Here is a 21,122-nt window from a genome sequence, read left to right as displayed (position 1 = left end):
CAGCGATCCTCTACACGCGCGTGTACAAAGACAAAGATCCACCCTGTAGCCTGAACAGAATGTAGGGGCAAGTGCTGCTAGCGAGCAGCACCCATGAAGGCCGGCACGGCACACGGGGAGTTGGGTGGCCAGCTCCACACCGGGCCGCCTTTGTCTTTCCAGTGCTGACGTTCACACACCACACCAGGTATACTCTATACATGCGTGTGTGTGATAATGTATGTGTATATGTACCTGTATGTGTGTGTGTGTTTGCTTAGAGAGCCTTCACGCTCATCCTGGAGGCCTGGGACCAGGACAACGACACCACGGCCGGTGAGCGAGCCCTGGCGTTTTCCACCCTAGTTGATGTAGTCCACCTTGACGTGCTCCACCCTCGTGTACTCTTGTTCTATGCTCCACCCGTGTTGATGTACTCCACCTTGGTGTGCTCCACCCCTGCTGTACCTCCACATAACCGGGCGGCGGTGGTGGCCGCCGAGGAAGAGGAGCCCTACCTTGGCTCTGACTAATCGCCATCCGTTTATCCCATCTGTACGGGGATAGAGCGTTGTCCCCTCGCGCAAGGCGTGGGTTTACTCCGAGTGCTCCGGCTTCCTCCTCCCACGTGAATAATAAAATGAATTAACACGACGCATTATTAATTAGCTGAAAACATCTTATGAATACAAACCTTGATGTAGCAGCAGCAGCAGGACCCTCCTGGAGAAAAAAACGAGTCCTACGACTCGGTGTGCGTGGCTTTATAGGATAGATACAATACATTCATTATTATTGTGATGATCATATACCCCAGGCGGCAGCGAGTTGATCGAGCGTTCGGTGCACTCGGGGATGATGAACCCGGGCGAGGCGTGGCGCAGCCTGCAGCACCACGGCGCCACCGCGCACTTCCAGTACCGCGTGCGCGTGCGCTGCGACGAGCACTACTACGGCGCCGCGTGCAACAAACTGTGCCGTCCGCGCGACGACTTCTTCGGGCACTACACGTGCGACGCGCACGGCGACAAGGCGTGCGTGGACGGGTGGATGGGAGCCAGCTGCAACCAGGGTACGCGTGGGTGCGGGTCGGGGCGGGCGTGGGCGGGAAGGGGAGTGGTCTATTATGATGATGATGATCGGTAGGGATCATGATGGGTAGAGATGATGATGATGATAATTATTAGACGGGATCTTCATCGTCATGAGGTGTGTGTTGATGTGTGGATGTGACCCAGCTTTAACCAGGATTGAGTCATCCTCTGGAGTTTGGTTCAGCGATGATGATGGGCAGGGATGATGATGGGTAGGGATGATGGTGAGTAGGCATGATGATGGGTAGGGATGATGATGATGATGATTTGGGAAGCGAGACAGAGATGGGATAATTATTACGGCGATGTTGATGACTGATGAGACGCATTGATAACGAGATGGGTGATGATGCGTGCCGCAGATTAAAGTGCGTAATCCGCACTGCCGAGGGCGTCATAGTTGGACCGAATCCCTGGATGTCGCCGGACCCGGTTTAATTTGCTAGATTTTCTCACGGCCCCATCCGACGCCTGCGGTCACTCGTCGCTTGGCTCTGAACAACATCACGTGCCTGAGTACTGTCGACCCATTGGATCCCCCCCACCCTCCCTCCCCCGCCGTTCTCTTAGCACCGGCCGTCTATTCCCCTTGTAACCGTCACCGGCCATCACGGTGACCTCCCAGCCGTGCATTCATTCGTCCGTACGAGCCCCGGTCACTGTCACCAGCAGCGGCCCAGTGCGGCGGACACGGGGCCTGCTCTTTCCAATTCCCCTCCCCTCTTTGTAGCCCAGCGCCCGCGACCCTTCGGTCCGCGCAGTTACACCGCCTGCACACTCGAGAGCTACGCCACTGAATGTTACTGAGAGGGGGGGGGGGGGGCGATGGCAGGAGGAGACGGGGGGAGATGAGTTTGGTAGGTGCATGGATTTGGGGGGGGGGGTCCATCCACAAGTATCTCCCTGCGTCCTTACCATCCACCCACACTCTCCCTCACGGGCATCGCCTCGTTGGGGTCTCATCGGATGCATCAGTGCCACTTGGCAGGTGCAACAAAGGACTCGAAGCAGCCTGAGCCCCTGAGTTATGGACTGACAGGTTCAACCCGCAGCTGCAGCGAGGCCCCCGCGGGTGGTCGCTTCACACGCACGCGCGCGTGCCCGTGTGCGCGTGCGGGGAGCGGTAGTGTAGCGGTTAGCGCGCTGCGCTATGAACCTGGCGACCCGGGTTCGATTCCCGCTCACAGCCAACACCAGTGACGATTATCTGAACCGGTCCCGGGCCTCCCCTAGGTCGACTTAGCCTCAAATGAGTACCTGGTGCGGTGTGTAAACATCGTCACTAGGGAGACAAAGGCGGCCGGGCGTGGTGTTGTCCACCCACCTTCTTGTGCGCCGTGTCAGCCTTCATAGGTGTTCGCTTAACAGCACTTGGTCTTTGTGTGCACGTGTGTGTACTTACTTACGTGCGTGTGTGTGTGCTTATGTTCGTCTGTGTCTCCCACAGCGATCTGCAAGCAGGGCTGTGACGGGGTCCACGGCTACTGCAACGTGCCTGGGGAGTGCAGGTACAGACCGGGCCTCTGGAGCGCGCCCGTGTTGTGCTGCTGTGGCCGTGTTCACCTGTGCGCACCCATGTGTGCATGTGTGTTCACCTGTATTCTTGTACACGTGTGTGCTGTTTGTCGCTGGCCACTTGGAGTTTTGGGCCTTTGGGTCTGTGTTCAACAGCCTCACCTGCGTTCATCTGTATACACCCGTGTTCACGTGTAAATACGTGTTCACCTGTATAGACCTGTGGTCCCCTCTCTGCCTCTGTGTGTCACGTGCATTCATCTCATGCAATTCCAGCTCCCCTGGGCATGACTCACTAATGAGCCCTAGTGATCTATATCATATTACGCAGCCCTTGGCTGTCTATTCCTGGGCATTGGCTCACTGATGATTCCTAATACAGAGAGATATGTCTTTGTTTCCCACCCCTTGCTGCGGGCTACACACCGCGCCTACCTGCTGCACCTGTGTGGCCAAAGACTCAACATGTCATTCAAGTTCTCGCCAATTCATCAGCATGCGCGCACACACGGGCGCGCCCCGTATGGCTGGAGCACTGGCGCAGTGGTTAGCGCGCTGCACTAGGAACCTGGCAACCCGGGTTCTTTCCCGTTCACGGCACCAGTGACGATTATTTGCACCTGGTTGCGATATGTAAACATCGTCACTGGGGTGACAAAGGCGGCCGGGCGTGGTGTTTCACCACTCGCCCCCTCGTGTGCTCCGTTCCGGCCTTCCTAGGTGCTCGCTAACAGCACTTGCCCCGACAGTCTGTTGACGCTATACGGGGAATCTTTGTCTTTGTGCGTGAGCAGGGCGATTGGCGCGAGTTATCGCAGCCCCGATAGCGCGCTCACGTGACCTCATCGCTCATCTGGGTGATTGTCGGGGGGATGAGGGGGGGGCAAGGAGGTGGTCTAGGATGTCCTTGGAGGGAGGGGGCAGGGTGGTCTGTGGAGGAGGAGGATGAGGAGGGTGATCTGGAGGGAGAGATTGGACCTCGAGGCTACAGGGTGGTCCACGGGAGGATAGTGGATTCGGGGGGGGGGGGGTTTGGGGAAGCGGGCGTTGGGGGGGGTCAGGTTGTGTAGGGGTGAGCGGGGGGGGGTGGTGATGCGGGGTGGGGGAGGGTCTCTCTGAGTTCCGCGCGTCCCGGAGTCCAGGGTCCACGTTGCCGCTGCGGCTCCACCCCCAGATAACGAGTCGTGGGAACCGATCCCCCGCGACTTTCACGGACGGGGGTGGGGATGGGGGGGCTGGCTTGGGAAGTCTAATTACCCCCTTTCCTTGTCGAGAGTTGGCCAACGTCACGTGCGAGTGACCGTCTCCACAGCGCGCCTCGCCCGTTGGGGCGAACTCGTGATGAAGTGTCGGAGTCCGAGCGAAAGGCGGCATTAGGGGGCGGGCATATCGGGGACGTTGGGGTGAAATGACGAGAGGGGGGGGGCTCCGTGGCGGGGGTCTGGGGGTCTGGGGGTCTGAGGGTGGGGAGGAGGCCCAGCAGAGCTGTCGGTCGCGGTCGTCATGAGATTGCGCAGATAAGGTGCGTGGGAAACTCAGGAGCCAGGGTCACCCCCCCACCCTTCCTCGGTTACCTCCCCCCCCCCAGGCGTGAGAACGAGCAGAGACCAGCGGGCGGGGGCGGGTGTGCGAGTTGGGGAGCGGCGGTGTAGTGGTTAGCGCCCTGTGCTACGAACTTGGCCCCTGAGTTCGACTCTCGGCCACCATAGGTGGTGCATATTTGAACCGGACCTGGGCCCCCCTTAGGTCGATTCAGCCTTAAGTGAGCTGTGGTGTGTGTGTGTCAAACATCAGCACTGGTCCTGGACACACCACCCCCTTGTGCGCCGTGCCGGCCTTTATAGGTGCTCGCTAACAGCACTTCCCCCAACAGTCCGTGTGGACTACACGGGGGATCTATTTGTGTGTCGTTGGCTTTGTGTTTAAGTGGTGGCGTCTGTGCGTGTGCGCTGCGGTGTGACTGTGAACTTGCGGCTCACCGGCACTCCCCACCCCCTCTCACCCCGCCCCGCCCCCCTTGCTAGGTGTCAGTACGGCTGGCAGGGAGCGCTGTGCGGGGAGTGCATCCCCTACCCGGGCTGCGTGCACGGCTCCTGCTCCGAGCCCTGGCAGTGCCACTGCGACACCAACTGGGGAGGTCTTCTCTGTGACAAAGGTGGGAGCAACTCTGGGGCAACTCGGGGCAACTCGGGTCAACTTGGGGGGAACACGGGGCAATTCAGGGGAAACTTGGGGTGCACGTTGAGCCAACACTACCACGGAGACCCGCGTCACCTTTATAAAGAAGCAGACGAACATAGGGCACTGCGGTAAAATTCAGTGTTGTACTGTACTCTGCTGCAATGTCAATGCTCCCCACCGTCATACACCTGCTCTAACCAGCATGGTAAAGTATGGTCAAATAACCCCCACGACCCGTACAAACAAGCGTTCGGGGGGGGGGCTCATCCAGTCTTAAACGCGTACTTGGTGCAGTGTGCGAAAACATCGACACTGGGGAGACAAAGGCGGCCGGGCGTAGTATTGTCCACCCACCTTCTTGTGCGCCGTGGCAGCCTTCATATGTGCTCGTGAAGACCACTTGCCATCAGCAGCCTGTTAAATGCTAGAGGGGCGATCTTGATCGTTGTGTGCGCGGTCAAACGGCCGGACCTCTCTGACCCTTAACCCCCATCTCAAACGCAGACCTCAACTACTGCGGGACGCACTCGCCCTGCCTCAACGGGGGGACCTGCATCAACCCCGAGCCGGACGAGTTCGAGTGCGTCTGTCCCGAGGGGTGGTCGGGCCGCAACTGCGAGATCGGTGAGACGTCAACTGATCAGTCTTGTCGATGCTGCAGCAATCAGTCAACTGATCAAGAAATTAATCAGCAACTAAATCGTTAAACTGGTTCATCATCCTGGTTAGCAGCCTGCCATTCAACGGGTCGGCTAAATTCCCGGAAATTTGATTAACCGTCGTTCCACCAATCGCTAAATCTATCAGTTAAGCTGGCAAACTGTCGATGAATCGATAACTAGATCAATTCCATGAAGCACTCAATCAGTCATTCCATCGATTGGCAAATCAAGCCGCCAGTCAGTCCGTCAGAAGTCGCCTCTATGTAATAATACAGAGCCAGGTGAGATGAGATGATGGGTCTCTCTTGTGAGGGAGACTCGTGGAGGGATTGATGGTTGATCGTTCAGCTGGGTCCTCACCTGAGCGATTAGTTTCACAACTCCTGGGCTCGCAATGACGGCGCTTATATGTGGAGGTCTCTGCAACCCGTTGCGAGCATTTAGCAATGAGTTTCACCACGTGCACATTTTATGCAATCCTGACCGAGCTGCATAATTTCATCATAGCGCAACTGCTTGCTCAGATGGAGACAAAGCAGTTGCCGGCGAGTGTGGAGTGCACCTGAGTTAGTGGGTGGGTGGATGAGTGAACAAGTTCGTCAGTGAGGATGTGAGTGAGCGAGTGAGTGGGAGGGTGGGTGACGGAGCGAGTGAGTGACAACTCATCGCACTCGTCTGGCCGATGATGATGACTGCTGGATTGTAACCCAACTAGCCGCGTGTGCAAACAGTTAACGCACAGCAACCAGCCGGGTCTGTCCCGTGACGCCCTCCTTCCAGAAGCGAGAATTCCACACTCCAAGTGCACCTAGCCTGGCGCGAATGCCGTGTTGACGTCACCGCCGCTTAGTGGTCACCGGCCGTTACTGTTGTTGCTGTTGCAGCGGAGCACGCCTGCCTCTCGGGGCCCTGCGCGCCCGGGGCCACGTGCGTGGAGACGCCGCACGGATTCGAGTGTCAGTGCGGGCCTGGGTGGAGCGGAGCCACTTGCGCCGACAGTGAGGACGCCACCTCACTCACCGCACTCACTCAATCACTCATACGCTCACTCACCTACTCGCTCACACTCACTCACACGCTAACTAATGCACCCACTCGCTCACACTCACTCACTTCACTCACATGCTCACTCACCCACTTACCCACTCAAACTCACCCCCCCCCCCATATTCTGTGCTCACTCACTCCGTCACCCACTCACCCACTCACCTGTGGAGCTCACTCACCCGCGATTACAAAGCAACAAGTCACCCCCCCCCACTCCCCTTACTCACCCCGCCCCCCTCGCTGGCGGGGTGTTGGGATCCCCCCCCCGCTCGCTGCACCTGCCAGGGAATTATCGACTCATTAAGCCTCATCTCGTCTCCGCCGCGACCAGAGTTTACCCAACACCCCCTCCACCCCTCCCCTCACCCCCGTCTCTACGCACAACACGTTTTCATAGCCGCTCACGTCTGAAATTACAGAGTTCGGATGCAGCCCTGCGCCTCGACCCCCCCACTGCGCCCCCCCCATTTCTCAACGACCCCCCTCCCTTCCCACCCACTGCCCCCCCCCCTTCTCGCCCATATCGCACTAATTAGCTGCCAGACATGGGCTGTTACACGGTGGCGACATGAATGTTTTAGAGGCGCCTGAGTGATGAGGACAGAGCCCGTGGTGCCGCCTCTAGGCCCGCGGCCCCCATCTGCCTCCAGGTGCCGCTGATCCCCCTCCCCCCTCCCCCATCCATCCCTCCCAAAAGGATAGCGGAGGGGATCAGGTTAACGAGGGGGGGGGGGTGCAGCATTTTACCTGCGCTGCTGAGCGATGAAACGTCGATGAATAATGCAGGGGGCTTGGTGAGGGGTGCCAGGTGAGCTTGAGCCTGCAGGTAGGTGAGAGGGTGTTGGGTGAGAGGAGTCGGGTGAGTGAGGTGAGCCGCAGGTGACTGCGCCACGGTGCCCACTCACTTCGCGTCCTCTCGCCGCGTGTCTCCTTCCCAGACGTGGATGACTGCTCGCCGAACCCGTGCGGACGCGGCGCCACGTGCCGCGACCTCGTGGGCGGATTCGAGTGCCTGTGTCTCCCGCAGTGGCGGGGCCGCACGTGCCAGCTCGGTAAGCGACGGGGGCAGGGGCTGCTGCCGTTGTTGGGGGTTGGTGGGGGGAGGGTGTGACGGGGATGATCGGGTTAGTGGGTGGGTTTTGGTGCGTTTGTGAGTCAGTGGGTGGGCGAGTTTGTGAATTGGTGGGAGTCGGTGGGTACATTTGTTGGTCATCGTGTGGGCACGTTGGTAAGTTGTGTGGGACGGGTTGTTCGTTGGTGGTTACATGGGCGAGGGGACCAATCACGAACACCACCACCAACCATCGGCCACAATTGTCACCACCGCGCCCACCGACCACCCTTTTCCGCTGCCGTGGCCGGGAGCGTTGATCGCGCCGCGATGTCTCGCTGTGGACACACGGCGCCCGTGATTTGTGGTCGCGCTCGCGGGTAATTTCACTGCGGCCGTGGCTCCGCTTTCCAGCCCCTATTTCCATCGGAGCGCGGCCGCCACCGGTGGCCCCAAAAATAACCACGTGGGAACGGCCGCTTGGGCCCCGCAGGGACGCGCAGTTATGCGGGGCCACGCGCTTCGTGCCGCCCCCCTGTTGCTGTTCCGTGACCCCTTCTGTGTCTGCCGTTGCCACCCCCTAGGGGGCGGTTTGGTGGAGTCGAGGAATCCACCCTGGGGGGTAACCCCTCCACCCACCCCCCCCAGCTTCTTACCCCCGCCTTTGTCTCACCTATCTTCCCCATGCCCCCCCTACTTCCCGCAGCAGGCGTGGCGGATGCGCGGCGCCTCCGTAGAGACAAAAAATGCATTCGTCATAAACGCTGCGCTGACCTCATACATTCACAATAATAAATACGAGACGTTTCGGGCAATGGTCCTTTATAGCAGAAACCCGTCTCTTCAGAGTGACGGTTTTCAGGAATAAAAGCAATGTGATCCTCCTCGTCGGGTTGAAATTCCACATTCCTCGGGTGAGGAGCCAGTCTCTCCTTTTGCGGGACACCCACGGAATTCTCGCGAATGCGTGGCCTGTGAGTTGTGTCGTGCGTGTGGCGCAGCAGGTGCGTCTGTGCCTGATCAGCAACGTATGCCGTGGTGTCTCAGTTGAAGTGGGTGATTGGGTGGGTGGACGGGTAGGTGATTGATTGAGTGGCTGGACGAGTGAATGAGTAGGTGAGTGTCGGTGAGTGGTTGGGTTTTGGGTGGCTGGATGGGTGAATGATTGGGAAGTTGAGCTGGTGGGTGAGTGAGTGAATGATTTATTAGTAGAGTTGGTGGGTGGGTGAGTGAGGACGTGGGTGAGCAGCGCATGTGCTCAGGCCCCACTAACCCACGTGTGTCTGTGCATGTGTGTGCATGTGTGTGTGTCCGTGCATGTGCGTGCAAACGTGTGTGCATGGCCGCGTGTGCAGACGCTAACGAGTGTGAACGCAGCCCCTGTGTGAATGCTCACTCCTGCCGCAACCTCATTGGTGGATACTACTGCGACTGCCTCCCCGGCTGGACCGGGCACGACTGTGACACCAGTCAGTGCCCGCACTGCATGCCCGGCCCCTGTGGTCCACAACCCATTACGACCACCACGTGTCCCGTCGATTCGCCCGCATCCTCATCCAGTCAACACAATCCGCTGCCACTTCGCCACGGCGTGCCGATCTCTTCGCACCCGCAAACCCATCCACTCACTCGCCCACAGTCTCACCAGGTCACCCACCCTCTCATCCAACTGTCCAGTCACTCATTCGCTCGTCTGCTCACCCACTGGACCCTAACCCATTACCTTGCACCTAACCAACGGAACCATAGGCGCCCTGTGTGTCCAACCAATCTGCCTGCACTCTAACCAACACCACGATAAATAAGTCCCCCACACTGTCCCCCCAAAGTATGCGATGAATAGTCACGATCCTGAGTTACAAGTCGATCGAAGATTTGACTCGTTTTTGCAATGTCTAGTTTTCACTGCCTTGTTTTCTCGTATCATCCGTTCGGTTCCGTGGGCTTCGCTATTCTCAGGGTTCATCCGCGTCTCAACCGCATAGTTCCACGCACGCAGCGTGAGCGTAGCCGTAGATTCTGTTCTGGATAAATACACGCATCGGCGCTCCCGCCCACGGCTCACGCGCCCCTCCACTCCGACGAGGCCTCTGGCGGCCCGCGGTGCGAATTTCGTCGTCCGGTTGGTTTTGGTCGTCGGGGTGGGATGAGGTCGCTGATCGTTGCCCTCCCGTTTCTCCCCCCCAGACATCGACGACTGCGTCGGGCAGTGCCGGAACGGTGGCTCCTGCACGGTACGGCCGCACCCCCCCCCACCCACCTCTCTACAACCCCGCCTGCCCCCCATCAACATCACCGGAATCTCCCCTCCTGTGCCGTCTCCACTCCCGACGCCCACAGCCCCCCCCCCCCTCTTATTTAGAGATCCCCAAAGTTATATTTGCCTCTGTCTTTGTGTCTGCATTTGGCTGCATTTGTCCACATCTGTCTCTGCGTCTCTCTCTTTGGCATTCTTTGTGTACATCTCTCTGTGTCTCGTTATTTATGTCCCTCTCTCTCGCACCGCGTTTCTCTTCGTCAATTATTCGCAATTCTGGCCACGGGTTCTGATCGGTCGGTGGGACTCGGAGCTCACGCGGTCTCTGCCCGCAGGACCTGGTGAACGGCTACCGCTGCGAGTGTCGCCCGGGATTCTCCGGGCCTCTCTGCCAAGTCGGACCGGGGGGCGTGGTGGCTTCGGGTGAGACCGGAGCCGTGGGGGGCCCGTCATCACCCGGGGGGCCCGAGCCGTGCCCCTCTGGCGCGTGCTTCCACGGGGGCCGCTGTGTGTCCGAAACTGGGGGGACCTCCCGCTGCGACTGCCCCCCGGGGTTCGCTGGAGACCGCTGCCAGGTGAGGGGGTCTCGGCTTCCGCTGCTGCTGCTGCTGCTTTGTACCTGGGGTCTCGCTCGGTTTGGTGCAGAGTGGGTGCGGAGTGGGTGCGGAGTGAGTGTGGAGTGGGTGCGGAGTGAGTGCGGAGTGAGTGCGGAGTGAGTGTGAAGTGAGTGTGCAGTGAGTGCGCAGTGGGTGCGGAGTGAGTGCGAAGTGAGTGTGGAGTGAGTGCGGAGTGAGTGCGGAGTGAATGCGAAGAGAGGAAAGTGCTCTCGAACTGTAGTCACGCCACGCACTCTCTGCCGCGCATTCACTGCAGTCACTGGCAGGAACACACAGCCCCTTTCTCAATCCACTGCTGGACGAATGCCTCACCACGCCATGCCAGTAATAGGGGAAATGTGACCATACTTCACCACCTTGGTCAGTGAAGGAAAAGGCAGATGGGGTTTGGAGGGGTCCAGGATGAGTTCGGGTATCACTCGCCACTGGCGTTAGCCGTGGTTGGGAATCGGACTCCCGCAATGAACACGTGTGTGCACGCGTTTCTCCCAGAATGCCGTGGGGGTGTCCACGGGGGGCGACCCCTGCTCATCGGCTCCGTGCCGGAACGGGGGGACTTGCACCGCGACTGGCACCGGATTCGAGTGCTCGTGCGGAGAGGACCACGAGGGCGCGGATTGCTCCAAGCTGCGCGACCACTGCCACACGGCTCCCTGCCAGGGTACGGTGTCATCATCCCCCCGCATCACCATCAGCTCCATCGTAATCACCATTACCTCCAGCCCCATCATCACCACCAGCCCTATCAGCCCCACCATCACCGCCAGTCCCATCATCACCACCAACCCCACCATTATTACCACCATATTACCAATAACATAATCAGACATCCCAATATAGGTTGCAGGTTCCAAGTAAAAACATAATCGGTCCTGACGACGCCACCCCCCCCCCCCCCATGTGGTCCACCCCCCCCACCCCGCCCCCACCAAGTGATTGACAGTTGCACGGTGGCCGTGGCCTCCAACACGACGGCGGGGGGCGTGCGCTTCGTGTCTTCGGGGGTGTGCGGCCCCCACGGGCGCTGCGCGAGTCTCCCGGGGGGGCGCTTCAGCTGCTCCTGCCTGCAGGGCTTCACCGGCACCTACTGCCACCAGAGTGAGTGGCCTCCACAACGACGGCAACGACAACAACAATGCCCCTCCAGGACCGGGTGCAAGTGGGGTGCTGATGATTGGTGATGCTGTTGCTGCGGTTGCTGATGATCATGCATTGTTTAAGGGCACTTTATAAACTTAAACTATTATTATTGCTGATGATGCTGATCAGGGCCAGTGCGCCAACCAATGTCCCTTTGGCCCGCTGATGATCCTGCATTATTTAAGAGGGCTTTATAAACTTTAATTATTATGATTGCTGATGATGCTGATCAGGGCCGGTTCACCAACAATGTCCCTTTGGCCCGCTGATGATCCTGCATTGTTTAAGAGAGCTTTATAAACTTTAATTATTATGATTGCTAATGATGCTGATCAGGGCCGGTTCACCAACCAATGTCCCTTTGGCCCACTCGAGTCCACTCTCCTTCGCGGGGGTCGATCACTCGTCCCACTTTGGGGTCGCGCTTCGAATCGAGAACCTCGAATTCTGTTGAAGTTGCGGTGAGGCGACAGCGCCTCTAGTGGCTGCAGGGTTTCACGTGAGACCTGCGACACGCGGCACCGCTCACGCATCGCGATATTGACCGGAGCCACTCGGCTCGGCGGACGTGTGGACGTGTGGTTGTGTGGACGTGTGGTTGTGTGGACGTGTGGTTTTGTGGACGTGGGGTTGTGGTGACGTGTGTGGATGTGTGGACGTGTGTGAATGTGTGGACGTGTGGTTGTGTGGACGTGTGGTTGTGTGGACTTGTGGTTGTGTGGACGTGTGTGGACGTGTGGTCGTGTGGACGTGTGATTGTGTGGACCTGTGGTCGTGTGGACGTGTGATTGTGTGGACGTGTGGTTGTGTGGACGTGTGTGGGTGTGCGGACATGCTCTCTCCACTGCTGCTGTATTCGCGTGCGTGAACGTGAATCCCGACGTCCGGTGGCCGCGCCGTAAACCCCTCTCCGCTTTCTCTTCCGCTCTCGCATTCCCGCCCGATCAGGACGGACACGAGGTGACGACTTTTCTTTCCGATTTTTTTTAAAACCATCGTCCTCGTTCGTGGTCTCTCCACGCTTCTACATCTCTCACGGTCCTGCGGACACCGCGATCCGTCTCGCTTCCGAACTCATCTCATCGCTTCACCTCTGCCCTGGTCATTTTCTCAGTCGCATTGTCTCGCTTGGCTGCCTTTCCCGTCGCTAGTCTCGCCCGTCGGCCCTTCGTCCCTGACGGCCCGTCATCCCTGTCGGCCCTTCGTCCCTCTCGGCCAAACCCGCTCGGCGGCCAACGGGGGTTTTTTCCGAGTTGTTTCCATCATTCGTGTTCGGTGCTTCTGACTCTGGGCGCTGTTCCAAGCGCGCTGTCTCTGTACCCCGTCTGCCCCACCTCGTGGACTCCTTGCTCCGTGTTCGCTGGCGTCCCGGGTTCCCGTCCGTACATCGCAGCTGGAAATGTTCGCCGATTGAAAACGTTGTTTGCCCTTGACACGCATCGTGGGGTTCCGCTTGGCACGACCACGTGCTCTTATAGCCACGCGTTCTTGGATCGCGCACTGTAGACGTTTAATTTCATAGAAGCGTGGTGGTGGCAGATATGAAAACGAGACCTGGCTGGGTGTACGGATGGAGACAAAGACAATGAGCTCCCTATAACTTTAGCAGACTGTTTGGGCAAGTGCTGATAGCGAGCACCTGTGAAGGCCAGCACGGTAAACAAGCGGGTGGGTGGCCAGCACCACGCCACGGATGGAGAACACACACACGTGGGTGCGTGGTAGGGGAAGGAGCAACGCACGGAAGGCTAGCACCAGGCTGAAGTTGTTTAGTCACACGAGGTGAGGATCTGGGGACTAAGACTCAGAGATGGGACAAGGGAGAGGTGGAGAGACGGTGTCGTGGGGGACACGGCAAAGGAAGGACAGAGCTGGAGAGCGAAGGAGATAGGGAAGATGGGAAGACAGCAAGGCACGGATAGAAGTTGTCCATCCACTGAATGACGATCGCGTTGACGACGCTGAGAGTGTGATGGCGCCCCCCCGGTTCTCTCGCCCGTGACCTTGCGCAGACATCAACGACTGCCAGCTCAACCCGTGCCACAACGGAGGCACGTGCATCGACGGCGTGAGCGCTTTCCAGTGCGTGTGTCCCGAGGGCTGGGAGGGCGACCTCTGTCAGACCGGTGCGTGGCACGCGCGCGCACACACGTACACAAAGAAAACACACGTACATACACACACTCCAAAGATCCACCGTATAGCCTTTAACAGACTGTTAGGAAAGTGATGTCAGCGAGCATCTATGAAGGCCGCCACGGTACACGAATACGCACGCGCACACACACAAACGTGCACACACACGTGCACATACACGTACACACGCACATACGCAAGAACTTGCCCACGACATTACAATCACGCATCCGCAGAGCGCACACTGCCCACACGCCCTGGCACACTCGCGTCGTGACGACTCTCGCGGGACACCCCCGCCACTCTTTATCCCAAAGCGCAATCACCAATGATCGTTCCCTCCCCCCCCCCACCACCACCACCACCCTCGGGCAGACATCAACGACTGCCACCCCAACCCGTGCCACAACGGCGGGCGCTGCCGCGACCTGGTCAACGACTTCCAGTGCCAGTGCCGCAACGGCTGGAAGGGGCGCACCTGCCACTCACGTGAGTACCCCCCCCCCCCTCTCCCCCTGAAGCCCCTCCCCCCCCCCGGACCCTCGTCCAAACTCCACTGGTCCCAGCTCACCCATCCTGCCCCCCACACCTTCTAGCTGGGTTTCCTAGTACCAGCCCCCTCTCCCAGGGGTTGTGCCGACTCACCCATGTCTCATGTTCACCCCAGCCTCACTGCGTCAACCCTACGGGGGGTCTCTGTCGTGATGATGAGAGTGCGCGCGTGTGTGTGCGTGTGGATTTGTGTGTGTACGTGTGCGTCTTGAGTCTGTGCTATGAACCCGGCGACCCGAGTTCGATTCCCGCTCACGACCAATAACAGTGGCAAATATCTAAACTGGTTATGGGGAGAGAAAGGCTGCCGGGCGTGGTGCTGGCCACCCATCCCCTTGTGTGCCGTGCCGGCCTTCAAAGGTGGTACTGGCAAACAGCACTTGCCCCAACAGTCTGTTAAAGCTATACGGGGGAGCTGTGTGTGTGCGCTGTAGAGCAGTAGTCTGCGCACTGCGATTACCAGCCTCGATAAACATTTGCGGTGAATATCTGAACCGGTCCTGGGTCTTTACTAGGTCGACTCAGCTATAAATTGGTCACATGAACGGTGTGTGCACGTCAATGGTGGGGAGACAAAGGCGTGAAGCTGGCCACACTACTTCCTCGTGCGCCGTTCCAGCCTGCAACCCCCGGCCTGTGGGGGCAGACCGGAGCGGGGGATCTTTGCGTGTGCATGTGGACCAATGTACACGGCTGTGTGTGTGGCAGGTGAGAGCCAGTGCGATGAGACCGCGTGTCACAACGGCGGCACGTGCTACGACCACGGGGACTCGTTCGTGTGCCACTGCCCCCTGGGGTGGGAGGGCAGCACCTGCAGCGTGGGTGGGTACACGTTCACATGCACACTCACACACACGCACACACAAACTCACACGCTCATGCACTCACTCACTCACACGCTCACACACTCACTCACATGCTCACACACTCACACACACGCTTACACACTCACACACACACGCTCACACACTGACTCACACGCTCACACAAACACGCTTACATACTCGCGCATTCGCTCACTCGCACCCTGCACACTCCCATGGTTACACTCTCACGTAATTGCACACTCGCATACACAACCACTCGTACACTCTCGCGCCCGCACACGTTCACTTCCACGCCAGCACGCCCCCGCCCCCCCCCCCGTTCCCCCGCAAGTCGCTTGCCGACATGCGCACGCTTTTTTCCATTAAGGCACAAACATTGATTGTCTCACAAACGCGACGCGCCCCTCCCCCTTGCCCCCCCGCCCCCCCCAGCCAGGAACAGCAGCTGTGCGTCGAGCCCGTGCCAGAACGGGGGCACGTGCGTGGGGGGCGCCGACTCGTCCTCCTTCACCTGCGTGTGCCGCGACGGCTGGGAGGGCCCCACGTGTGCGCACAGTGAGGGCCCGCAGCGCACCACTCCACTCACGGGACACCGACACAGCCAGCAGGGACACTCCGCCCCAGTGACCCCCCCCCCCACCACCACAATCGCCAACACCTCCACCGAACAGCAGCGCAACCAGCGCGGACACTTTGCCCGATGACCACCACCGCACACTATGACCGACGGGGTTTTGTCTGTGGTCAGACTTAGGGGTCAGGATAGGAAATGCTTAGGGTTAGGGGTTATAGTTAGGGTAGGATTAGCATTGGGATTAGGGTGGGGTCGGGTTCGTTTCGGGATGAGGGGTTAGGGTTTCGGGGTAGGGTAGAATTCGTGTTCGTATTAGAGGTTATGGTTATGTGTTAGGGTAGCGTCAGTGTTGGGATTAGGGGTTATGGGTTAGGGTCGAGTTAGGATTTGGAATGGGGTTCGTGTTGGGGTTCGGGTGGTGGTGTTTTTGATGAGCGTGAGGTTGGCGAGCCCGGCCCAGTGTGGCTGGGCTGGTGTTTTCCAGGCCTCCGGATCCCTTTGTCCGTCGCTCTGCCCCACCAAGTCGCTCCGCATTTAGCCGCCGTGTCGTGTTGCGCGCAGTGCCCGACGCTTTACGTTATGGAATATTAATCATTCATGTCTCTCCGCTCTCTCCTCTCCTTTCGCTCCCACGTCCTGCCAAAGACACCAACGACTGCAACCCCCACCCCTGGTGAGTTGGATGTGAGCCACACATTTTTTCCTCTTGTCTCCTTAAATAAACGCAACGGAGCCACGGAGCTCGGGGGCGCCCGGCGTCGTTGGGCGGCGGCGGCGCACGCGGTGACACGGGTTGACGAGAGCCAAGTCAGAACCTGGCGCCAGTGCGCGACGAGGTGCGTGACGAGTTTGTGCCCCTGTGCTCTCCTCCTGCAGCTACAACGGCGGCACGTGCGTGGACGGGGACAATTGGTACCGCTGCGAGTGCTCCCCGGGCTTCGCGGGGCCCGACTGCCGCATCAGTGAGTGGCCGATGCCTTTGCCTTTCCCGTAACGCGCGGAAACGCTGAGCCCGCAGTGCACATCATCCTCCTCTCCATTCTACTCGTGGGCTTTTCACCGTGGGCCGTGACCGTGTCCTTCACCGACGTCTCCTCACGTCGTTTCTCCACTCCTGTCCGTCCATTGCGACGTCTTTGAACCGAGACCGCTTCCGTCCCGTCCAGTGTTTTGACGTTCACTCAAATCGTGGTCCTCCTCATCTCCCCCAAACCGGTGTTGTAAGAGTTGCGCGCTCATGAATGCGCTTGCCTTCCGGTGGTGCCTCCGTGACTATCCCGATGCACGGCAAGCCGTCCCATGACGCCCAGCCTTGACTCTGCGCTGTGCCCGTGCCGTGCAGACATCGACGAGTGCCAGTCGAGCCCGTGCGCCGCTGGCTCCACGTGCATGGACGAGATCAACGCGTTCCGCTGCGTCTGTCCCCTCGGCCGCTCAGGAAGCCTCTGCCAGGAAGGTGAGTGACGCGACGGCGCCCATGGGCGGAGGCCGTGCCGCCCGTAACCCCCCCCCCCCCCCCCCCCCCCCGTGACCGGACCATCGGTGACCGTGCCGCCGTAAACCCACCGCCCATCCGCGCGTACGCCCGCGTCACCTGCGTCTCCTGCGTGCGGTGCATCAGCTGCGTCGGTCTCACCCATGTCTCCCCCCTTGTCCCCCCCCTCCCCCGTTAGCCGCGCACGAGCGGCCGTGTTTCCACCACGGGCGGCTGCGGGCGCACGGCTCGCGCTGGGACGACGAGTGCAACGCGTGCGAGTGCTCGGGCGGGCTCATCAACTGCACCAGGGTGAGTCAGTCCACCAGCGAGCCAGGTCAACGACTACGCCGCCGCCGTTGCCGCCGCGGGATTAAACGGAACATTGCTGGACGCGTATCATTGGGATGGTTAAAATGAGAGGGTTATTGTTAAGTGACTATTAATGGGTGTGATGGTTATGAATGAGATGGCTCTGAATTGCAGGCTGGTTATTATGAGATGGTTACTATGGGATGGCTATAACAGGATTGACATTGAAAAAAAAGAAAATGCAATGTATAACAGGCTGGTCATTGTGGGATAGGATGGTCGCTCTGAGAAAGCTGTACCACATATGTCCCCGTGCCCCCCCCCTCCCCTAACCGAACTCCTCTGCCCTGCCCAGGTGTGGTGTGGCGATCGCCCGTGCTCGCTGAGAGGGGGGGCGCGGTGCGGCTCGCACCAGACGTGCCGCCCCGTGGGGCCGCGGGGGTGCCTGGCACCACCTTGCGCTGACTGGGGGGAGTGCTGGCCCCCGAGGGAGCCCCCGAGGGACGCGTGCCTCCCGAGTGACCCCCCACACAGCGACGCCCGCTGTTCTCGCATCACGCTCTACTTCAACCCGGCACACATGCAGCCGGTACGCACACGCGCAGCATGGGTGTGTGTGTGTGCGTACACACGCGTGTGGGTGTGTGCACATGTGGCTGTGTGCGGGTGTATATGTCTGTAAGAACCCGGCGAACCGAGTTCGATTCCCGCTCACGGTCAACATGGGTGACGATAATTATATGAACCGGTTCTGGGCCTCCCCTAGGTTGACTCAACCTCAAGTGTGAGTATCTGGTACTCGGGAGAAAAAGGCGGCCCGGCGTGGTGCCGGACCTTTATAGATGTTCATTAACAGCACTTGCCTCAACAGTCTGTTAAGGCTATACGGGGGGGAATCCTTTTCCTTTTGTTGAATTGGTTGATGTGGTTGCTCGTCCACTTGTGTGCGCTGTCCCGTCACAGTGAGTGTAGCCCCCCGTGTGACCTGTGATCCTGTCGCCCCCCCCCACCCCCATGCCCCCCACACTCGCAGGGCCTGACGGTGGAGCAGGTGTGCTCGGAGCTGCGCTTTTCGCCGGCGCTGCGGGACCTGCCCCCCGCCCGGCCCGTCGTGCTGCTTTGTGAGGCGGCCACACCGGGGCCCGGCCAGGTCACCGTCACCGTGGTGAGTGCGGCTCCACCGGCTCCACCGGCTCCACCGGTTCATGTTTACGCCACCGATGTCGGCCGTTGCCGGGACGCCACGGCCGACATCGATGGCGTGGGTGGAGGGGGAGGGTAGTGCCATGCGCCAACCACAGCACCGCCACTCCCCCACGCGGACAGACCCAAGCACATGCGCATGAACACCTTAAACACGCAGGGTCAATAGCGAAGTGCAGTACAACAATAGATTTGCTGCACTGCCCTCTGCTGTGTAGATATAAGGTCAAGGTAGAGGTACAGCCCTGTAATTGCTGGCTCACACCACTGCCGTCAGATGGGTCTCCACTGCAGGGATCAGCCCCCTGACCCTAACTGTGACCCTTTTCTCGACCCTTGCCTTCAACCCCAACCCTACCCCGCAGTCCGTGGGCAGCGTCCTGTCGGGATCCCGCGGGGGACCAGGCCCACAGGGCCCCGGGTCTCTGCGCGACGTCACGGGACAGCTTCTGGAGGCGATCCAGCAGCTGCAGGTGAACGGCACGGCACTCAGGGCGCTGGCCGAGGTCAAGGTGGAGATTCTGGACCGCGCACCCCGGGAACCAGGTGAGAGGGTGGTGTTGAGGACGTCTGCGATGGTGCTGATGCAGTGGGTGATGGTGCTGATGCAGTGGGTGATGGTGCTGATGAAGTGGGTGATGGTGCTGATGTAGTGAGTGATGGTGCTGATGCAGTGGGTGATGGTGCTGATGCAGTGGGTGATGGTGTTGATGTAGTGAGTGATGGTGCTGATGTAGTGGGTGATGGTGATGGTGCAGTGGGTGATTGTGCTGATGCAGTGGGTGATGGTGCAGTGAGTGATGGTGCTGATGCAGTGTTGTAGCCGTGACCGTCCCGATGATTTTGCTGATGGTGCTGATCTCCAGGCTTCCTGCTGCCGCTGCTCGCCGTGCTCATCGGGGTGCTGTGGCTCGCCTGCCTCCTCGCGCTCGGCCTGCTCTGGCTCTGCCGCCAGCGCCGCGCAAAGGAGCACAAGGCCTTTGTGTCCGTGCTGCCCGCCGAAGTGAGGCCTCCGGTGACCATCGCCCCCGGCGTCCCCCGTGCCACCGGCGTCGCCGCCGCCACCGACAGCGCCGCCACCGCCGCCGCCGCCACCTCCAACAACCAGCGACTGCCGCTCGACCGCATCAAGAACCTGATCGCTCGGGCCGACCCAGGGGCCGCAGAGAGGCCCGCGGGAGACGCGGGCCCTGAGAAGAGGGGCGTGGGTGACCACGACCACAACCACCACGATCACCGCCACGATCATAACCACGACCATCACGACCATCATCACCACCACGATGAGGAGGATGAGGATGAGGAGAAAGTGGCCCTGAGGCCCGGGGCCCGCGGCCTGCGGCCCGACGTTCTGGCGGCCGTGGACAGGAAGTCGCGACTCCCCGCGGCGGCCACCGCCGTGGAGTACAGGGCGTCGGGGCCCGGCGTGGGGCCCGGCGGGGAGGGGCCCGGAGGCCCAGCGGCCTCCATCATCGCCCTGCAGCCCAAGCAGCCCAACCGGCTCGCCAAGAGGGACAACCGCGTGTGGGGGGCGCAGCGCGCCGAGGACCTTGTGTGACCCCCACACCCCACGTCTCTTGTAATTATGTCCTTGGCTCATAGCGTCCCCGAGTAGATGATGATGATGAAGATTTAATTGACCCTGCTCCCTACCCCTGGACTGCGGAGAGGGGAGATGGAGTGGTAAAACACTGCAGCAAACTAATCAGAGCTGGCGTCGTGACTTGGAGGCATGGTGTGAGCACCAGATTGGAGGAGTGACCTTTGCCAGGACTGCACTGTCATGGGGATGAAGACGGCCAACAAAACTCGAGCCCCACCCACAACCAACTAGCCAACCACCCACGAGTACCAGCCCTCCCACTCACCCTAACCCTCCCTACCCTGGAGACCTAACTTCCTGTGCTTCGCCAGACCCTATTTACTTTTCGTTCCATTTTCAGGTTTGGTGTTAGCAGCGCAATATCCGTGCAGAGATGGATGTGGCTGGGGTTGGGGTTAAGGATAGAGCTGGGTCAGGGCTCCTGATTGGCTGCAGTGCTGTTATCCACAGCAAGGGGGAGCGCGTGTCCCACTGCAGCGCACGTGGCACGCGGGGTCCCCCTCTGGGGAGCGATGCCAGCGAGGCCAGCGACCCCGTGGCCAGGCTACTTGGGGTCGGGCCAGTGTCTGGTTCTGACTGTTATTTCTCTTTCCACTGCACAACCGAGCCAGCTCTGGCACGGCCCAGGAGGCGCCACGTTCATCCACTGCAGGAGCCCAGCCGTGTCCCACCGACATCACAAGGAATGAACGAGTCGCGAGTCGAGACTCGTGCAGATGACGCCGTGACGGTGGTTCTCCGCTGTGCGCCGACCGACTTCGCTCGCAACGACCGCGCCATTAGCTCCGCCCCTGGCCCTGCTTGGCCTCGAGCCAGATTCCGACGTCTTGTGACGGTTTGGTTCTGGCTGGGCACAGAAACGAGCCAGTGGAGAATCCGCCGGCACCGCGAGGGCCCC

At 59.9% G+C, this 21,122-nt stretch overlaps 1 protein-coding gene across 1 annotated transcript in view; it reads left to right on the top strand.

Moving 5' to 3' along the window:
• LOC144941882 (protein jagged-1-like) overlaps nucleotides 1–21,122 on the top strand; it is a 28,910-nt gene extending 7,788 nt beyond the window's left edge. The window contains exons 3-26 of the mRNA XM_078868383.1: nucleotides 261–315; nucleotides 797–1,051; nucleotides 2,521–2,581; nucleotides 4,613–4,743; nucleotides 5,274–5,393; nucleotides 6,316–6,429; nucleotides 7,417–7,530; nucleotides 8,885–8,998; nucleotides 9,717–9,763; nucleotides 10,122–10,361; nucleotides 10,896–11,064; nucleotides 11,337–11,501; nucleotides 13,556–13,669; nucleotides 14,055–14,168; nucleotides 14,940–15,053; nucleotides 15,491–15,613; nucleotides 16,278–16,305; nucleotides 16,509–16,594; nucleotides 16,975–17,088; nucleotides 17,306–17,418; nucleotides 17,774–18,007; nucleotides 18,452–18,583; nucleotides 18,987–19,167; nucleotides 19,488–21,122. Coding sequence (XP_078724509.1) covers nucleotides 261–315; nucleotides 797–1,051; nucleotides 2,521–2,581; nucleotides 4,613–4,743; nucleotides 5,274–5,393; nucleotides 6,316–6,429; nucleotides 7,417–7,530; nucleotides 8,885–8,998; nucleotides 9,717–9,763; nucleotides 10,122–10,361; nucleotides 10,896–11,064; nucleotides 11,337–11,501; nucleotides 13,556–13,669; nucleotides 14,055–14,168; nucleotides 14,940–15,053; nucleotides 15,491–15,613; nucleotides 16,278–16,305; nucleotides 16,509–16,594; nucleotides 16,975–17,088; nucleotides 17,306–17,418; nucleotides 17,774–18,007; nucleotides 18,452–18,583; nucleotides 18,987–19,167; nucleotides 19,488–20,179 — 3,630 coding nt within the window. The 3' untranslated portion in view covers nucleotides 20,180–21,122. The remainder of the gene's footprint in view (nucleotides 1–260; nucleotides 316–796; nucleotides 1,052–2,520; nucleotides 2,582–4,612; nucleotides 4,744–5,273; nucleotides 5,394–6,315; nucleotides 6,430–7,416; nucleotides 7,531–8,884; nucleotides 8,999–9,716; nucleotides 9,764–10,121; nucleotides 10,362–10,895; nucleotides 11,065–11,336; nucleotides 11,502–13,555; nucleotides 13,670–14,054; nucleotides 14,169–14,939; nucleotides 15,054–15,490; nucleotides 15,614–16,277; nucleotides 16,306–16,508; nucleotides 16,595–16,974; nucleotides 17,089–17,305; nucleotides 17,419–17,773; nucleotides 18,008–18,451; nucleotides 18,584–18,986; nucleotides 19,168–19,487) is intronic.

Source organism: Lampetra fluviatilis, chromosome 25 (genome assembly GCF_964198595.1).
Source record: "Lampetra fluviatilis chromosome 25, kcLamFluv1.1, whole genome shotgun sequence".
Classification (NCBI taxonomy): domain Eukaryota; kingdom Metazoa; phylum Chordata; class Hyperoartia; order Petromyzontiformes; family Petromyzontidae; genus Lampetra; species Lampetra fluviatilis.
Note: the sequence above shows the minus strand (reverse complement) of the source record. Positions and strands in the feature narration are given on the sequence as shown.